Source organism: Malus domestica, chromosome 15, assembly GCF_042453785.1.
Source record: "Malus domestica chromosome 15, GDT2T_hap1".
NCBI classification, from domain to species: Eukaryota; Viridiplantae; Streptophyta; class Magnoliopsida; order Rosales; family Rosaceae; genus Malus; species Malus domestica.
In genome coordinates this window covers 53,610,822-53,629,335 of record NC_091675.1, presented here as the reverse complement: position 1 = coordinate 53,629,335, position 18,514 = coordinate 53,610,822, and the positions used below count along the sequence as shown (strand labels likewise).

Here is an 18,514-nt window from a genome sequence, read left to right as displayed (position 1 = left end):
ATTTTCATCCCTACCTAGCATGATGCCTTTTGGGAGCTCACTGGCTTCGGGTTCCATCGAAACTCCGAAGTTAATCGAGTAGCGCACGAGGTCACTCCCATGATGGGTGACCCAGTGAGAAGTTCTTGTATGAATTCCCAGAAACAAAATCGTGAGAGCGGGATGTGACAACAAGCACGACCTAATTACGCCAAACTCACAAAACGTAAGCCAACCATCACCGAAATGACGTCGTTGGGTAAAACTGTTGTTGAACAAAAGCTACAATTGAACAACAATTCCAACTTGTTAACGTAATCGCTTGTTAATTTTGAGCGAAGAAAATTCATTCATCTGTTCACATATACAACACTATACTAACCTACATGCCGTGTAATTCGAAATGAATCTGGCAGCATACGAAGTCGTGAAATCCCTAAAAAACTCCTTGTGCTCATACAACATGTATACACAAGCTTACTTACAAAGCCACTGGTCTACAACGGATGACAGGCTCGACTCATGTACCAAGCAGCTTCTTCCACCTGGCATACCCGAATATGAGAAAGAAGAGTAACACGGAAAATGCCGTAATACCCCCAACAAAGGGCTCAAATATCCCCTTCTTGGTGTATAATATACAGGGGATGTTCATACCAAATATCCCAGATATCAAGGTCTCCACTGCTATCGCAAATGATGCAATGGTCAATGTCAACTGGAGCTGAATGAGTTCGTTTCGTTGGTTGTCAAGTTGTATGTTGACATAATCCTCCGTGTCATCAATATACTCCCGCACCTACATCCAATGAACACGATACGAACATGAGCAATATTCAAGGACGGATTAACACAATAACCAATCATGCTTAACATGCACAACTAAGTGGTTTCTAAATTACAATTCTCATATACCAATGATAGTGAAATTAGTTCCAACTGGGAACCCACAAGAGGTCTCCAAAGCCTCCAAATTATTCCAGGAGCAAGTGCAACCACAGAACTCTCACAGAAAATATGCAACATTTCAGAAATCTAACCTAATATTCGTTATCTGGAACTGAATCAAAGTTGATGCAACTGCATTAAAACGCGAGCTAACGGTGACAAATGATATTTAATATTGTTTTGTAAAACATTAAGTTCTCCAGGACGAGATCCTTTAAGAAGCACTTGTGTAAATTGAACTTAATAGTCAAGTTCTTTAGTATAAAGTTGTTATAGTAGGTCAAAACAATTAGCACTCACAGATAATATTTTGTTACGGGTTCCATCCAGTTGCATAAAATATGCCTCAAGCAGCATCTCTAGATCTTCTACGTCATCGTAATCCATATTGTTACTGTTTACCAAGCTCCCACTTCTGTTAGAACTAAGCCGACGTAAATAGGGTGCGGAGATGCTATTTGAAGCAGAACGCCCCAACAAAGCCTCAGGCTGTTGATTCTGCATCCATTTCCTTGTTAAATATAACTGTGCCATATCTTCATTGTCATCCAACAAATGTTCGAGTTCATCCCTCACCTGAAATCAGACAGACACACGCTTCTAACTCAAAAAGAAATAAAAATATGTATATTAAATAATGGCATACAGATACAACATGTATGCTCAGTCCCCATTTTACAGAAACTTTTTGTAGCATATTGTCAAATAGTAAAGAGTATCAACTTCTCTTTGTACTCCTGCACAATCTGGAAACAGCTAAACGCTCAATCCCATGCACCACAGAAATTCAATCCCATAAAAAGGTCGTACCCAGTGCACAAGGCTCCCGCTTTACGCAGGGTCTGGGAGAGGTGAATGTCGGCTAGCCTTACCCCCATTTTATGGAGAGGCTGCTCCCAAGAGTTGGTGACAATGGCTCTCAACTATAATCAAATTATTCAGTGAGCCAAACAACATAGCATCTAGCCCAGACAACCAACCAGATATGACTAGGCGACCAGAAATATATGCTGAATGAGAGTAAAGATGCTTTTATTAGTGACATGAATGACATTTTACGAGCGCACTACCACTACAAATTTCTATCTTTAACATATTAATGTATCTGTTTGTTTCAGTTCCTAATTCATGAAACATTCTTGAAGCAGATTCTGTGGAGACACTTAATGGGGTTATTTATTTATGTCAATATGGGATTTACTGCTTTATAATTCATACTTGATAGTGTTAAATTATTTAAGGCACCAGTGGCTCCAAAAACCTTTTTCAGTTTTCAAAACAAATTAAAATCTCACAAGAACTATGAAATGAAAAACATTTTAACTCCAAGTTGTGTCAGGTTATTGATGCCCGAAAGATTTGAAATTAGACATGCAGCATAGCAAAATATAACAAAGAGAATAATGACAAATGATATCCCTCAAGAAGAAGGGTAAAGCAAACATACCTTCTGTACACGTGCAAGCAAACGCGTAAGAATGCTTTTCAAACTCCTCACAAGTTCAAGGTTTTTGGTGCTAACATTTCGAGCCAGTTCATCTAAAACAGGGTAGGCTTCTCTCTCAAGGTCTGTCACGCTAGAATTCAAGTATGTACAGACAACTTCTAATGCAATCTCCAGAACCTGAAACTCAAAAGGGAGATCACACTGCACACCTTCAACGGCTTCAGGAACAGGTAACCATTGCCTTCCGGTTGAAACATTCATTCCACTAACTTGTTCATCAAGTGGAGTTGCTTCTTCTATCCTGGACTGCCTTTTCTGAGGAAGTTGTTGCCTTAGCTGATCCGCAAATGGAAGAACCTCCTGCCGAAGAGGATCAAGCAACAAAACCTCTTCCGCTGTAACTATAGCCTTTATAAACTCTAAATTAACCACCATGGCCTTCTCCCTAGCTGCAATTGAAATGAGAAAACATATTTCCATTGGTCATCATGGTCTGCTATGGCTACACAATTAAAAAACCAGCAAATAAAGTAACCCTAACCCTAATGTAGCTGCAATGCTTGATAAATTTTGCAAAACCCAGAAGAGAATTCACATATAAAGTAAGATAATTGACCAAATAAGATAAAAAAAGGGGAGGAGGAGGAGTACCAAGGATGCTGGAGGAATGGGAGAAGACAGGGCCGAGAATCCTCAAGTCCCGGGCGGGAATGGCAGCTCGTCGAATAATAGCATTCTTGTCACACTCGACGAGCTCTGATCCCCCGAAGCGGTCAAACCGCATCCAAAGCCTGGCTCCTCCGGCCTTCTTCTTCCCCTTCACGCCACCAACAACCGCGTTCAGACTAGTATTATTGTTGTTGGTATTGGTATTGTTGATATTGGCATTGTTGGTGGGCAGAGGAGATCGAATCGGCTGCGGCGGCGAGGGAAAAGGGGAAGGGGGAGGACCAATGAACTTCTTGGGGCGGCGCCGGATGCTGCTGCTGCGCTTGAAAGAGAAGGGACCCTTCCCCATGTTTGCTTCTCTCTCTCTTCCCGTTCGGTGTGTGTATTTAAGCGGGTCATGGATCTTTCTCTTCCCCTTCTTCTCTCCGGCTCCGACTCCGACTCCGCCTCCTCATCATCCCCAGGCGCTTCTTTCACGTTCTCTCTCTCTCAACTCCCAAACACACTTTATTTAGTTTTTAATTGTTTTTCTATACAGGTGGCGCCTTGGTGACACAATATAATAAGGAACGCGGGAATTTTATTGGGCATTCGAGGCCACGCTGTGGAAATTTTCATTGCCAAGATAATTAGATAAATCAAGTGTTATAATACAATTGATCGAAAATTTAAAAAATATATTTTACATAATTCTATCAGGATATTTAGAGTATCGGGCCATGTCCTCAGCAATAAATGTAGTGTGTAATTGTTTAGACCCAAATTTACACCATCAGCCCATTCAATCAAGACCGTTAAATGTGCATAACTTCACATTGTCATATGAAGAAATTAAGATAATTTTATTGTTAAGAGATAATATTATGATTTTTAATCATAATGATTATTTTTTAATAGTGAATTATCTTGGTTTTTCTCTTGTTCCAGATAAACGTGATGCAAATAATATCTCTAACCTACAATTCAAATTAATTGGAGATATTCGGCATGTGGCAGTGCATCTACTACTAGATTAATTTCATGCAATTAATCTATGCATGGGATAAAGATTAAATTGAAATAGTGATGTGGTCAGAATGGCTTTTCGGAGTAGCCAAAGACCTACAGGCTTGCTATACACGTGGGTTATCATTGGCAATGTTTGATGAGGTGGTGGTTTTTAATTTTGCATGCAGCAAATAAGGAGTTCTATTAGGATTCTATCTTTGGCTAACGTGTGGAGGAGATGATAATGATTATCTATGGTTCAATGTAATTTAGAATTCTATCAGGATGTATGTGATGACTTCCAGTTGGCCGACGAGTGATGAGGGGACTGTTTGGGATAAAATCTGAACTTTGGGCCAGAGAGAAAGTCGGCCCAAACCCAAGGCCCAGAGGAAAACTTAGGAGGCAGGAAAGAGGCTTTCGGCTGGGCACAAGTTACAAAGGCCACCTGCTTACCTGCTCAAAGACCACAGGGGATAGGCTATTCAGTCACTACACAGCCCAATAAAGTACTTTATTGGTGGCATTCATGTAAAAAAGCTAGTGAGTCATCACCAAACCGCATTCGGGCACCGCTATTGCTACAGGAACCCAAGCTGAAGTCGTCTATAAAAGGAGGAAGAGAAGACAGAATTAAGGACACTCAAACAAACAAACAAAAGCCAAAACTCTGCTCAAGCCAGATTTGCCTTCAACGAAGCTGTAGTCAGCACAAGCCTTCATCCCATTCGGGATAAACCTTCCCAAACCCCTGTAATAGCTCTGCTACCTTGTTCATGGTGGTATCGATTCATTTTGTATCCTCTTCTCCCCCGTCAACCCCTCTAAAAGCTTTCAGACTTCTGACAGAGCCACAAAGATAGATTTTGTAAGAAGTTCAGCCTTGGCCGATAAGGTTCAAACTTACCCGACTATCTTTGCTCTGTCTTTGTCTTTTCTTTCTTTTAAAAGCACAATAACATGTTATATATTCCCAGTTATATACAAGTTATTTCTAGCAAAGTCATAATGAAAATAAGTCTTCAGCACTTGAATCCGATCTGAATCGCGTCAGAGTTCAAATCAGATCTAAGTTTTAAGCCCGCGGGCATGTAATTTAAAGATCAGTTTAAAAGTCCTTGGCCTCAAGGCATAAAAAAGAACCTTATGTGGACTCAACCCATCCACGACAATCCTTGATAAGCGAGAAGTCCGAAGTTACTTGGGGCGCAAGTAATCAATCTATTTCTCCGTTTTGTTGCTACTATATCTTGATTCATAGAAAAGGTTTAAGCATGGAGTGAATTCTGATAGAAAGCCTCAAGGCCTACACCTAAGGCCCCACGAAGGCATCTATTTAGCTTCATTTCATGTTGCGGTCTAGTTGGTCCGAGTATAAGGATTAACTCTGATGGGAAGCCTCAAGGCCTATACCTAAGGCCCTACAAAGGCACTCATTTGGGTTCGTCCTACCTCTTGGATTCAGATAATCAAAGGTATAATAGTGATAAGACTCTGGCAACCATAAAAGACCAAATATGATACATCCAAGCGCTGGTTTAGTTTGACAGGAAGCCTCAAGGCCTATACCTAAGGCCTCACAAAGGCACCTGTTATATCTAACTTGGTTTCTCGGGCGTATACATATTCAATCAAAGCTTAAACACCCATTCAACATCTGCCATACTGAAGATGGCAGTGGCACGCCTGAGCACGACAAAGTTAATCTTGATTGTGAGCCTTAAGGCCTACACCTAAGGCCCCACAAAGGCACCCTTTCAAATTAACTCTGCCCTTCTCTTTTCAGAACTGCCCGACGAGCCTTGCCCGAAGTGTGTCTTGCCCGACCAAGATCTGCCCGACAAAGGCTTGCCCGAGCGAGCCCAAGAAGAAAGCAGAAGTACGACAGATACCCTCAACCGACGCCATTCTCCCAGGGGAGCTGTGTGCTCGTCCGCCAGGAGATTCCTGCGACGAACAGGGACAATTATCCTAATGCAATTGCGCGTATAGGATAATCAGCGAGATTAAGTGATGATTATTCTACCTAGAGTAATATTCCAAGAATCGTGTGATGCGGCTACAACTTGAGGGTGAGGCAGTTCGTTCTTATAAATACAAAGTCGCGGACAACATTCGAGGCCCCTCCAATTCAACACACAACTGCCATGCGCAAACTCTCTCAACAAATTGAGATTTTTATTTTCTCTTTTCGCTGACACATCTTCCGTTGGCATCAACAGCACTGCGGCGAGGACGGTTGGTTACCTATCCAAGTCTCGGTCGAGAAGGATTTCTGAATCCTTATTGATTGAGGTCATCTCATTAGCCTTCTCGGCAAAGTGAGGTGTTACAGTTTACTGAGCTCGGCGCATTGCACGTCGAGTTATTTTATGATTAGATACTCCCAAGTGGGATTTAGAGTTCGGCATTCAGACGGCCGAACCACGTTCACTATTAAGACTTATATTCGCTTTGAGTATTTGTGTCCTTACACTTTGGTGTCGATTCGGCGAGAGTTTACTCTGACGAATAACATCACTGTGACCGAATCCGACGACGGCGATTCGTGAACTTCGTAAGAATAGTAACCTTGTCTTCAGGTTCGAGAGCCCAAGAGGCCGAGACGTGTTCCTTTCTCGGCCGCAATCGCAAGACGCAGAAGTCAACCGTGCACCCAACGCAACATCAACAAATTTACTCCTCGGCCGAGGAGTTGGCACGCCCCGCATTCACCGAATGACGTAGTTAGCTTATAGATTACTCAGCCTGCGCGCCACGTAGGCTTGGTAGTTTTTAGGGTCAACAGTAATGTAAGTTGTCCTCAATGATTATAGATATTTAGGACCTTCAACAAGTCACAGAAAAGAAGAAGACAGATAGCTCATGCATCATATATGCTTGACAAAATTGCATATCTATGAGAGAGATCATAATTAAACTCATCTTACTTAAGAATATATACACACAAGCCCTTTAAGGGAAGGAATATTTTTTTTTTTTAATTGAGATTAGTTATGAGGCTCACTTCAAACTTTAACTATATATATATATATATATATATGGTCACCAATCTGGTCCCCTACCTCACAAAGTAGCTTGATGGCCAAACCACTCCCAAGGTGAATAGTTCCCTAGGGGCCGACCTTCAACGTTTCACCTTTCATAAATCTGGGAAAGGGTTTGGGAAGTGACATTGAGCCTAGGCATGTGCGATAAGTAATAAAGAAAGCAAAGGGAAATTAGAGGAGTTAGAGCAGGGAACAATGCTATCAAGCAAGAGATGCGCTAACATGCAACGGTTTTCGTGCAGCTCAATCCCTTGATTTGTTCTATATATATAGTTCCTCGTGACTGTATCTAAAATTTCATATTTATAAAGCAAATCTTACAATTTTATTATGGAAAAGAAAAAAAACCAAAGAAAAGATAAAATAAATTGGCATAAAGAAGCATACAACAATGTAACACTCCATCTGTACAGCAGAAAAGTAGAAACAAACAACACAAACTCGCTCTAACTGCTCAAAATAGTTAATAACGTTCAACAATTGCAGCATAGAGCTTCTTCACAATGCTATTTTGGAAATGAGAAAAAGCATTGCTCCATGGCACATTAGACATCAATGAACCAAGAACAATCCAAAACCCAAATGCAAATCCAAGCCCCAAGCTCAGATAGAACCCACCGTCTTCAAGTAAATAACCTTCTCTGTGCTTCTCATCACCAACGTGTGGCATGGCCTCATTTGTAATGCAACGCTCTTCCAATGGAAGTCCACAAAGTTTATTGCCAACATAACTAGACTGATCAAAGCTCTGAAGTTAAGTGCTTTTTGGAATCTGCCCTATCAGATTGTTATAGGACAAGTTCAGATAAGCGAGAAATGTCAAATTGGAGATGCTTGGAGAAATTTCGCCAGAAAGTTGGTTCACGGAAAAATCAAGCGACTCTAATGTTCCCATATCACAGATTTTGGAAGGGATTCTTCCGGTCAGAAGATTATTGGATAAATTCAATGTTTGTAAGCTAATAAGGCTGGTTAGCTCTTCAGGGATTTCTCCAGATAACTTGTTGCTTGAAAGGTCCAAGCTAACCACCAAACCAAGAATTGTGTTGTATTCCACTTCTCTGCCTTTGGTCACAGAAACTGCATTCTCTGAGTAGGACTCCTCAATATCATTATACCCAGTAGAAAATAGGATAAAATTGGTAACAAATTATGTAGACCGATTGTCCAAATCTGATGTGGCTATGGCCATGGATGACAAATGTTGGAAACATCTTGGTATCGCTCCCGAGAGACTGTTATGCGCAAGGTCCAAGATTCGGAGTTTTATGAGACTACAAAGTTCATCAGGAATGCTGCCATGGAACTTATTTGAACGAAGACTAAGAACAACCAAGCTTTGCCCAAACCATATTGGAATACTTCCAACAAACTTGTTTCCACCAAGGTCAAGAAGTAACAGCTCCTTACAGTTTTGTAGGGACACATGTAATTCTCCAGATAGGTTATTATTGCGCAAGTGCAATGATTGAAGGGAAAGTAAGTCCCCGATAGAGCTTGGAATTTTTCCCGTCAAATAGTTGTCATCTAATTTCACAACTGTCAAGTTTGGCCAGTGTAATAAACAATCAGGAATTTCTCCAACGAGGAAATTGTTATCAAGATGAAGAACTTGAAGGTCTTTAGGTACATCACTCCTATCACAAAAGAAGTGAGAGAGAGTCCCTGAAAATGATGAATTGGAAAGATCTAGTCTAGACACAAAAGGCAATGAACTGTTGAACCAGTTCGACCTTAAGTTAATCATGATTTTTGAATTGGAATGCTGTTTTGGTTTTAGCCAGTTGGCAGAAACTATGTTTGGAACCTCTCCAGACAACTGATTATGAGAGAGATCTACAAGGGTTCCTCCTCAGTCGCGCAAAAAGATGTTCCAGAACCAAGTCGGAATGGTACCTGAAATTCCTGTAGTGGACATGTTAAGAACAGACAACTGATTTTGACTTTGAAGCCATGTAGGCAATTCTGATGGGTCCAGACGCCAAGAACCTAAACTCAACTCAGAAAGTTGAAAAGGAGGAACCCAGTCATAGTTGGTTTTAAGAGTCAAGGAGTTCTCATTTGCAGTAAAGGTATCCAATCTTGTAAGATTACTAAAATGAGCTTCAGAGACAACACCCTCGAATGAATTGTGATCAATGGTACAGTATTGCAAGCGTGATAGATTTCCTAAGAACACTGGAATGAGACCTGATATAGAATTATACGAAAGATCAAGAGAACTTAAATTTTTAAAAATTCCTAGCTTACCAGATAAATGCCCTGAAAAACTATTAAATCCCAAAACTAAATAAGCTATTTGATCAAAACTACACTGAGACAAACTTTCAAAGATTTCTGATACCCTCCCCGTAAAATTATTTGACCATAGAACAACAGAAGTCAACTTACAAAGATTTCCCAATGAGTTTGGGATTTCCCCTTTAAGTTGATTACCAGCTAAGTTAAGATGAACAAGGGCTGTCAAGTTTCCAAGGGAACTCGAAATTTCACCATGAAAAGCATTGTAAGAAAGATCGAGGGACTCAAGATGGCCCAAACTGTACAACCATGTAGGTATGATAGAGTTGAAATAGTTCTCGGATAGATCAAGAACTTTAAGACTTGTCAAGTTCGCAATACCACTTGGCTTGTGATGAAGTTCGCAACTTGGCAAATGCAAATCGACCAGCAGAGAAGGGAATGTGTTTACTTGTAACCAATGAGATGCGTTGGTAAGATCTACATAGCCCATGCCAAGATGTCTCAACAAAGAAAGACCAGATAGCCATTCGAGATTCTCGACCATCAAACCATAGTTTTCAAAAAGGTTGAGATATCGTAGGCTCGAGAGATTTCCCAACTGATGAGGAATGGTTCCGCTGAACCCTGCACTCGAGAGATCAAGATATCTTAAACCTTTAAGAGAACACAAAAAGCTGGGAATCTGCAGTCCTTTAAAATTATTGCGGCTTAAGTCCAAGTAGCTGAGATGCTTTAAATTGAGTAGAGAAGGATTTACCTTACCACCCAGCCTATGAAACTCACCAATCTCTTCATCATAATTACCAGCAAGGTGGAGCTCACGGACATGACCGGTTAAATTGTCGCAGGCAACACCGGTCCAATTGCAACAATCGCCTTCACCAGCCCAAGAGGAAAGCAAATTTGAAGAATCATTGAGATCTTTCTTGAACATAAGAAGTGCTCGTCTCTCATTTTCTTTGCAAGGTGGTGAATTAAGGTTTCGATTGCATAAGGCAAGTGTAAAAGACGCAATGGATAGAAGAAAGGTGAGTAGGGAAACAAGTCTCATGACTCTCGCCATATAGATATGGAGTAGGTGATGGATGTGAGGAATGAGTAATTTAGAGTAGTGCTATATATACACACAACACATTAGTAAAGAGTAAAGGTCCAACCTCGGCCCTACTCTTTATATTTATCAGAAATCATTTTTCTACATCCATCCCGACAAAGGCGGTAGACAAAGTCCGAATGCCCTTATTTTACTCTAGTACTATTGGATATTTAATTGAGAAAATTAGAATTAGATGTCTCATTGTAGACATCTAGAGTGCTACATTGCATGTAGTATTTATTCCCTGTAAGAAAAACTCTTTTCAAATCACTTCAACAACCTGCACAAACTTGCCTGACTAGCAAGAAAGTTTGCCCGAATGGGTCCAAACATGTCTGTGTATCTCTTGTATTTTGCATTTCTTTCAAGTTATTACTTTGTAGTTGGATATTTTCTAAGTATTTAACATTATTTCCTTTCTATTCATTTATTTTTGTAGTCTTCGATACATTTATGTAGACATATCTATGTGGGAATTACAAACTGAGTTGAACAAAGAGCCAATCAGTTTGTGTCTTTCAAGTAATTCGATTCATAACTTAAAATCATATTGTGTGCCTTTCAAGTAATTCGATTTGTTGATGCACAAAATCTGCGAAGACTTTGGTACAACAGAAAGTGTCAGGTTTTGTGACCTTCGCTTGGTTGCTTCGGTCACTAGTGAGGATAAGTACGTAAATGAATAGAGACAGAGAAGCAAATACAGGATGTACGTGGTTCACCCAGATTGGCTACGTCCACGGAGTAGAGGAGTTCTTATTAGTAGTGAAGGGCTTACACAAGTACAAAGGATCAAGCTCTCAATTTAGTGAGTTCTTGTGAATGATTTAACACAAATGGCATTAGGCAATATTGTGGGGGAATGACCCCTATTTATAGAAAAACTTGTAGCTTTGTCACATTGACATGTGTCATGTTGTGATTGGTTCTTGATGTCGACACGTGCTGCGCTCTGATTGGCTTCTAATCTTGACACGTGTCGAGTAGTGATTGGCCTCCTGGTCGGAGGGGAACTCTTCTGGGTCCTTGACAGTATAGCGTTGGCCGGTGCTCGGTAGTTTCGGGATTGGTCAAGTATGGTACAAACAGTGCTCCCCTAAGTTCCCGAGTGAGGGAAACTCCTCGGTTGGGGACTTGCAAGATCCAATCCCTTGAGTAATCACGAAACTTCTAAGTACCGAAGTGTGGTCTGATCTTCATCTGCCCTTCTCTGGAAGTACCTTTCCTCCATCCGGGAATGGTGTACTTAGCTGATGTTGACGCACAAGGTAATGTATCAATTTCACTTGAAGCTTAGTTGTAGTTTCGGGCTTAGTCAAGTGTGATACAAACCCTATAGTAGGAGTCCCCCAAGTCGCCGAGCTAGGAGATCTGCCGAAAGAGGTGACAGACAAGGTAAGCAGTCAAACTTCCAAGTAAGCAACCCAGGATCAGAGGTTTGACTTCGGCTTCCGGTTGATTGTTCTCCTTCTCCTTGTCTCTCATTCAACTGCCAGGATAAGGAGAAGCAAATGGATAAGAGATGATATGAGATACTTTTGCTTTTGAAGAAGTAACTTTCCACAGGCTTATTCTTGAACTGTGCTGGAGGGTTTTCTGGTGCCCTTCAGAGTATAAGGCCGACTCAAAAATTTGAGGGTCAAAACAAGTCCATCAAATCTATAGTACGTTCGACCTTGATGATATGGGATACTTTTGCTGTTGACGGAATAATGAATGTGGTATGGAAAGGTGTCGTGCTGTAGTGATCTGTTTCAGCCCACCGTTGAACCTTCTGCTTCAATCTTTTGCATGGCAGAAGTGGTGTGCAACCTTTGCATTTAAATGGTCCTTCAGAACATTCCTTCGTAGTGACTCATCCCCGCTTGGCAGCTTCAGTGTAAAGAGCCAATATCTGATCAACTGTCATGAGGTATTTGCCGGTGGAATTCGTGACCTTGACAGCAGTTGAGGATGAGTACTCGAGAGCAATGCTAAGTAAGCAACCAGGCAAAGGCTCCAGGCAGTCAGTTCTAAATTGGAGGTTTGATTTCAGGTTTCGACTGACTGCTCTCTTTCTCCTTGTCCTGCAGGTGTGGACAAGGACAAAGACAAAGACAGGGAGAAAGCATGATATGGGATACTCTTGCTTTCGACCCTGATGATATGAGATACTCTTGTTCTTGGTGTGGCTTATTTGCTGAGGTATTATCGGGGGGAAATAAAGCTGAGTATTTCGAGAGGTTATGTTGAGGGTGCCTTTTCGAATGCGAGAAAGGGTTGAGCATTTTTGCAGGTTTGCCTGTCCGTTGAGGAGGGAGGTCAATGTATATAGGGATTTCCCAATAACAAGTAGTAATGCTATTCCTTTACCCTTCTTGGTCACAGCAATGTAGTGGGAGCTGCCAGCTTCACGTGTTTTAATTTTGTCAGAGCACTTTGAAAAAGTGGTATGTGGTATCTGGAAAGCTGATGTTACGTGTGAAGATTATAGACAAGCTTTATCTAAGGAAATCTGGCTTTCGAAGTTCTGAGAGTTGTGCCTCTTCGGTTTTCGAACAAGCAATCCCGTCGAGGATCTGACTCTCGAGATTCGGAAAGCGGTGCTACTCCGGTTTTTGAGAAAGTAATTATGTTGGGAGTCTTTTCTCGAATGTGAGTAAAGGTTGGACGTTCTTGCCAATCTGTCTTGCCGCAAAACACGGAGGTCGACACACATAGGGACTTTCCAGTTGTCAAGCAGTGGTGCTGTTCCTTTACCCTTATGGGTAATAGTAGGGTAGCTGGAACTTCGAAATTCTCGTGCCTAAACTTTGTCAGAGATCTTTGACAAAGTTATATGTGGTACCCGAGGAGTTGATGGTGCATATGGAGAGCGGTGATTGAACAGTAAGATTCACGTGCTTTCTACTTCACCAGAAATCTTTGACAGAGTGCCTGTAATTTCCGCAAAGCTGATTGTGCATGTGACAGGTGCTGACGAGGCTGAAAAAGCAGGTGCTTCTTCGATTTCTGAGATCGGCCCTCGTGGTCTCTGAGCAGCCCAGCTTTTGAGAAAGCAAACGCCTCTTCGATTTCTGAAGCTCCGTCGAGTGCAGATTTTTATAGAGGCTGACATTAAGTTCCACAGCACACTTGAATCTCTACCAGTAGAAGCTCATTTCTTGCACTTCTAAGATCTTGATTTGTTTGACCTCTTCCTTCTTCAACACATTTGAAAATGTCTGGACCCTCCGACCGTCGTTTTGACTTGAACCTTGGAGAAGAGACAGCCACGCCTTCTCCAAACAACATATGGCGCCCATCCTTCATATCCCCTACTGGTCCTCTTACCGTTGGGGATTCTGTGATGAAGAATGATATGACCGCTGCAGTGGTGGCCAGGAACCTTCTCACTCCCAAAGATAATAGACTACTTTCCAAACGGTCTGATGAGTTGGCTGTTAAGGACTCTCTGGCTCTTAGTGTTCAGTGTGCAGGTTCTGTGTCTAATATGGCCCAACGCCTATTTGCTAGAACCCGCCAAGTTGAATCATTGGCTGCTGAAGTGATGAGTCTCAAACAGGAGATTAGAGGGCTCAAGCATGAGAATAAGCAGTTGCACCGGCTCGCCCATGACTATGCTACAAACATGAAGAGGAAGCTTGACCAGATGAAGGAATCTGATATTAAGGTTTTACTTGATCATCAGCGGTTTGTGGGTTTGTTCCAAAGGCATTTATTGCCTTCGTCCTCTGGGGCTGTACCTGGTAATGAAGCTTCAAATGATAAACCTCCAATGCCTCCTCCTTCTGGGGTTTTGTCAAGTACTGAGGCTCCGGATAACCACCCTCCGGTGCTTTCTCTTTCTGGGGCTCTACCGACTGCTGAGACTTCCCCTAAGCAACCTTTGTGAAGGCTCCCTTTTGTTTGTTTATTTTGACTCATGTATATGTACATATTTGTGGCTTATCGAAAATATTAATAAATAAGCTTTGCTTCACTTCAACATATTGTGTTAAATACACCAAAGCCTTCTTCATAAAGTTCTTTGAATTTTTGCTTTTGTTGAAACCTGTATTGTTGAAGCTTTGTGAGTGAAGCATGTAGTTTGAGGTAGTGTTCCCTTAATTTCCCGAGTGAGGAAAACTTCTCGGTTGGAGACTTGAAAAATCCAAGTCACTGAGTGGTTGTGAGACTGCCGAGTATCAAGGTGCAGTAGCATATGGTGGGAGTCCCCCAAGTCTTCAGGCGAAGAGAGTTGCCGAATGAGGCGTCTCGCGTGTTACTAATTTGTCAAAGTAACGAATCCTTGTTTCGATGTCACACATTCGTATATGCTTTATCTAAAAATATTTCCAACTTTTGTGTGTTTGATGCTGCATGCTATTGACTAGACAAGATCAAGTGCAATTAGTAGCTTTTCTCTCTTTTTCATCTTTTCTTTGGTGGAATTGCTTTTCGTTTCCACTAATCAGCCTGAGTGGATGCAAGATAACACCATTCTCTATAGCTCAGATTGCAAAGTCATCTTCATGAAAGTTTTTCCTTATCTTGTGAACTACAACATATCCAAATTTGAGATCCATCGGAGTAGTACAACTTCAGAAATTCAAGTATGATGAGTAACTGTTCATCAATGTTCTGTTAATCCGTCAGACTTGTTGTGAGCTTCGAAACTCCATTTTCTCTTGTTCATATCAACATACTTTCTTCATCGAAGTTGTTCCTTAACTTGTGAACTACAACATATCCAAATTTGAGGTCCCTCGGAGCAGTATAACTCCAGAAATCCAGGTATGATGAGTGACTGTTTATCATTTGTCTGTCAACCCGTCAGATTTGTTGTGAGCTTTGAAACTCTATTTTCTCTTGCTCAAATCAGCATGCTTTCTTCATTGAAGTTGTTCCTCAGCTTGTGAACTACAACATATCCAAATTTGAGATCCCTCGGAGCAGTATAACTCCAGAAATCCAGGTATGATGAATGACTGGTTATTATTTTTCTGTCAACCCGTCAGATTTGTTGGGAGCTTCGAAACTCCATTTTCTCTTGTTCAGATCGGTATGCTTTCTTCATTGAAGTTGTTCCTCAGCTCGTGAACTACAACATATCAAAATTTGAGATCCCTCGGAGCAGTATAACTCCAGAAATCCAGGTATGATGAATGACTGGTTATTATTTTTCTGTCAACCCGTCAGATTTGTTGTGAGCTTCGAAACTCCATTTTCTATTGTTCAGATCGGCATGCTTTCTTCATTGAAGTTGTTCCTCATCGACTCTTTCATAACATATCAAAAATTCAGGATGAACTAACGGTTAAATATTTCCAGATCTTCGAAACATCACAACAGCTTCGAAATCTGCAAGAAGCCGACTATCATGTTTGGAGCTTCAACACTTTAATTTCCGTCGCTCAAACAGAAACGATTCCTTCTTGAAAGTTGTTCATATGCTCAAAAACTATAGGGTGTCCAAAATTCAGCTCCATTGGAGAAGAGCAGAGGTTGCAGAAATTTGATAGATGAAAGGAGGCGGAAGAGGGAGAGAAAGAAAAAGTCTCTTGGGTTGGATTTCTATTTTGGGGCAGATTCCAATTTTTGTAGCACCTTCATTATTGATGAATTGCTTGTACTTTTGTCCATTATGAAACTTGGGACTTTGGCTTGTTGTTGGATCTATTATAATATGTTTGGGAACATATATAAATGAATAAATAAGAAGGAAAATTTTGGGCCCTTGTGGGTGTAAAACAAAAAATGTTTATGTTTACCCAAGTGTTTTTGTACAAGTTCAAGGGCATCTTGGGTTTTGTGAACAAAATTTGTTTATTTGGAGCAAGGTTTTGTGTTGAAGCTTTGTAGGTAAAGCTTTGGTGTTGAAGCTTTGTAGATGAAGCTTTCGAGGTGAAGCTTTGATGGTGAAGCTTTGTAGATGAAGCTTTCTGGGTAAAGCTTTGATGGTGAAGCTTTGTAGATGAAGCTTTGTAGATGAAGCTTTCTAGGTGAAGCTTTGATGGTGAAGCTTTGTAGATGAAGCTTTGTAGATGAAGCTTTCGAGGTGAAGCTTTGATGGTGAAGCTTTGTAGATGAAAGTATGTAGAGGGAGCTTTCTAGGTGAAGATTTTTTAGGTGAAGCTTTGTAGGTGAAGCTTTTTTAAGTGAAGCTATTCGGGTGAAGTTTTTTTTTTGGGTGAAGCTTTGTGGGTGAAGCTTTTTAGGTGAAGCTTTGTGGGTGAAGCTTTGGAGGTGAAGCTTTTCGGGTGAAGTTTTTTGGATGAAGCTTTTCGGGTGAAGTTTTTTTTTTTTTTTTTTTTGGCGCTTGACACGGTCTTCATTTGCTTGTTTTGTAGTGACTGTGGAAGACGGATTGCTTTCTGATTGAGAAGGGTTCCGGCATCGCTTGCTATAAATGTAAAAGAGTGAGGGCTGAGTTGGCTAAATTACCTCTTTATTGAATTCATTGCCAAATGACCTTCATTACATAGGATGCCGAACGGCTATAGCTCAACACTTGTACATCGTGAGTCTATTTGTAGTAGTACTTCAAGTGATCAGCGTTCCATGGATGGCCAAGGGTCTTGCCATCGGAGCTTCTAAGTGTGTAAGAGCCAGGGCGACTGATGCCAATGACTTCATACGGTCCATCCCAGTTTGGACTAAGTGTGCCTTCACTCGGGACTCTGTCGCAGAGTAATCTTTTCTTTAAGACCCAGTCTCCTATTTTGAAAGAACGAGGCTTGACCCTAGAGTCATAATAGTTGGAGATGCGCTGCTTGTAGGCGACATTCCTCAAGTGAGCTTGGTTTCTGTGTTCCTCGACTAAATCCAAGTTGAGGGTGAGTTGTTTGTCATTTTCACTTTGAATGTAGTTCTAGACTCGGAATGTTGCTTGCTCGAGCTCAACAGGGACAACCGCCTCTGTGCCAAAGGCAAGTGAGAATGGAGTTTCTCCTGTTGAAGTCCGATATGAAGTGCGATATGACCAAAGAACTTGGGGTACAAATTCTGGCCAACAGCCTTTAGCTTTGTCCAAGATGGTTTTCAAAGTGCGCTTGATTATTTTGTTGATGGCCTCAACTTGTCCATTAGACTGGGGATGAGCTGGAGAGGCAAAGCATAAGTTGATGTTGAACTTAGAGCAGAACAACCTGAACTTCTTGTTGTCAAACTGTCGCCCATTGTCAGTGACTATCGCATTGGGAATGCCGAATCTACAAAGGATGTTCTTCCACACGAAGTCTTCTATCTTTGCCTCAGTAATGGTTGCCAAGGGTTCTACTTCGGCCCACTTTGTGAAGTAGTCCACTGCAACGACTGCGTAACAGACTTTGCCCTTGCCTGCCGGCATTAGGCCGATCAAATCAAGTCCCCACTGGGCGAAGGGCCAAGGGCTGATCATAGGAGTAAGAGGCTCTGGAGGGGAATGAGGAATAGTTGCATATCGTTGACATTTGTCACATGAGCGGGATACTTTGATGGCATCCTGGTGGAGTGTTGGCCAGTAATATCCTTGGCGAAAAGTCTTGTGTGCTAGGGACCGAGATCCAGCATGATCTCCACAGACTCCCTCATGTATTTCCCGAAGGACGATTTCCGCCTCGGCAGGCGTAAGACACCTTAAGTATGGCAGGCTAAAACCTCGCTTATAGAGTTGATCATTGATGATCAGGTAGCGGGTAGACTTGTATCGAATTTGCTTAGCCTGGACTTTATCATTTGGGAGGGTGCCATGAGCAAGGAAATTATAGATCGGGGTGATCCAACTATCCCCCTGTTGTAAGTTGCATACTTCTGCGGCCATGGTGCTTGGTGTTGCCAACAGTTCGACATGAATTTTTCTTCCAATCTTGTCTTCCACAGCCGAGGCGAGGCGAGCCAGGGCGTCTGCATGACTGTTTGCCGCTCGCGGAACTTGGGTGATCTGGTAGTGGAAGTGCTTGAGCAAAAGTTGTGTTTGCGCAAGATATGCTGCCATGGAGCTGTCCTTAGCATCAAAGTTGTTGGTAACCTGGTTGACCACCAATTGGGAGTCACTGAAAATATCAATTTGTTTAACCCCGAGGTGTTTGGCCAAACGTAATCCTGCTAGAAGGGCTTCATACTCGGCCTCATTATTTGATGCCTTGAATTTGA

General features: G+C 41.7%; 2 protein-coding genes and 1 long non-coding RNA gene across 4 annotated transcripts; 1 reads left to right on the top strand and 2 right to left on the bottom strand.

The window, feature by feature from the left end:
• Nucleotides 1-285: 285 nt before the first annotated feature.
• On the bottom strand, nt 286-4,358 carry LOC103402535 (magnesium transporter MRS2-4). 2 transcript variants are annotated; one of them, XM_029094701.2, is made up of 5 exons: nt 3,026-3,577; nt 2,375-2,823; nt 1,228-1,503; nt 637-778; nt 286-524 (listed from the first exon to the last, which is right to left on the bottom strand). In XM_029094701.2, the coding sequence occupies exons 1-5, from the start codon at nt 3,390-3,392 to the stop codon at nt 457-459; spliced, it is 1,302 nt and encodes a 433-aa protein (XP_028950534.1). In that variant the 5' UTR covers nt 3,393-3,577; the 3' UTR covers nt 286-456. The 2 variants fall into 2 exon arrangements, with proteins under 2 accessions (XP_028950534.1, XP_028950533.1); XM_029094700.2 differs by having other exon boundaries at nt 286-778; nt 3,026-4,358.
• A 3,002-nt stretch (nt 4,359-7,360) lies between these two features.
• Nucleotides 7,361-10,437, bottom strand: LOC103402538 (receptor-like protein EIX2). The gene has a single exon (XM_070813339.1). The coding sequence runs from the start codon at nt 10,385-10,387 to the stop codon at nt 8,933-8,935; it is 1,455 nt and encodes a 484-aa protein (XP_070669440.1). The 5' UTR covers nt 10,388-10,437; the 3' UTR covers nt 7,361-8,932.
• Nucleotides 10,438-15,072: 4,635 nt separating this feature from the next.
• Nucleotides 15,073-15,537, top strand: LOC139192082 (uncharacterized). The gene is made up of 3 exons (XR_011575886.1): nt 15,073-15,175; nt 15,264-15,356; nt 15,440-15,537. It is a non-coding gene; the product is annotated as an uncharacterized lncRNA (long non-coding RNA).
• Nucleotides 15,538-18,514: the final 2,977 nt, after the last annotated feature.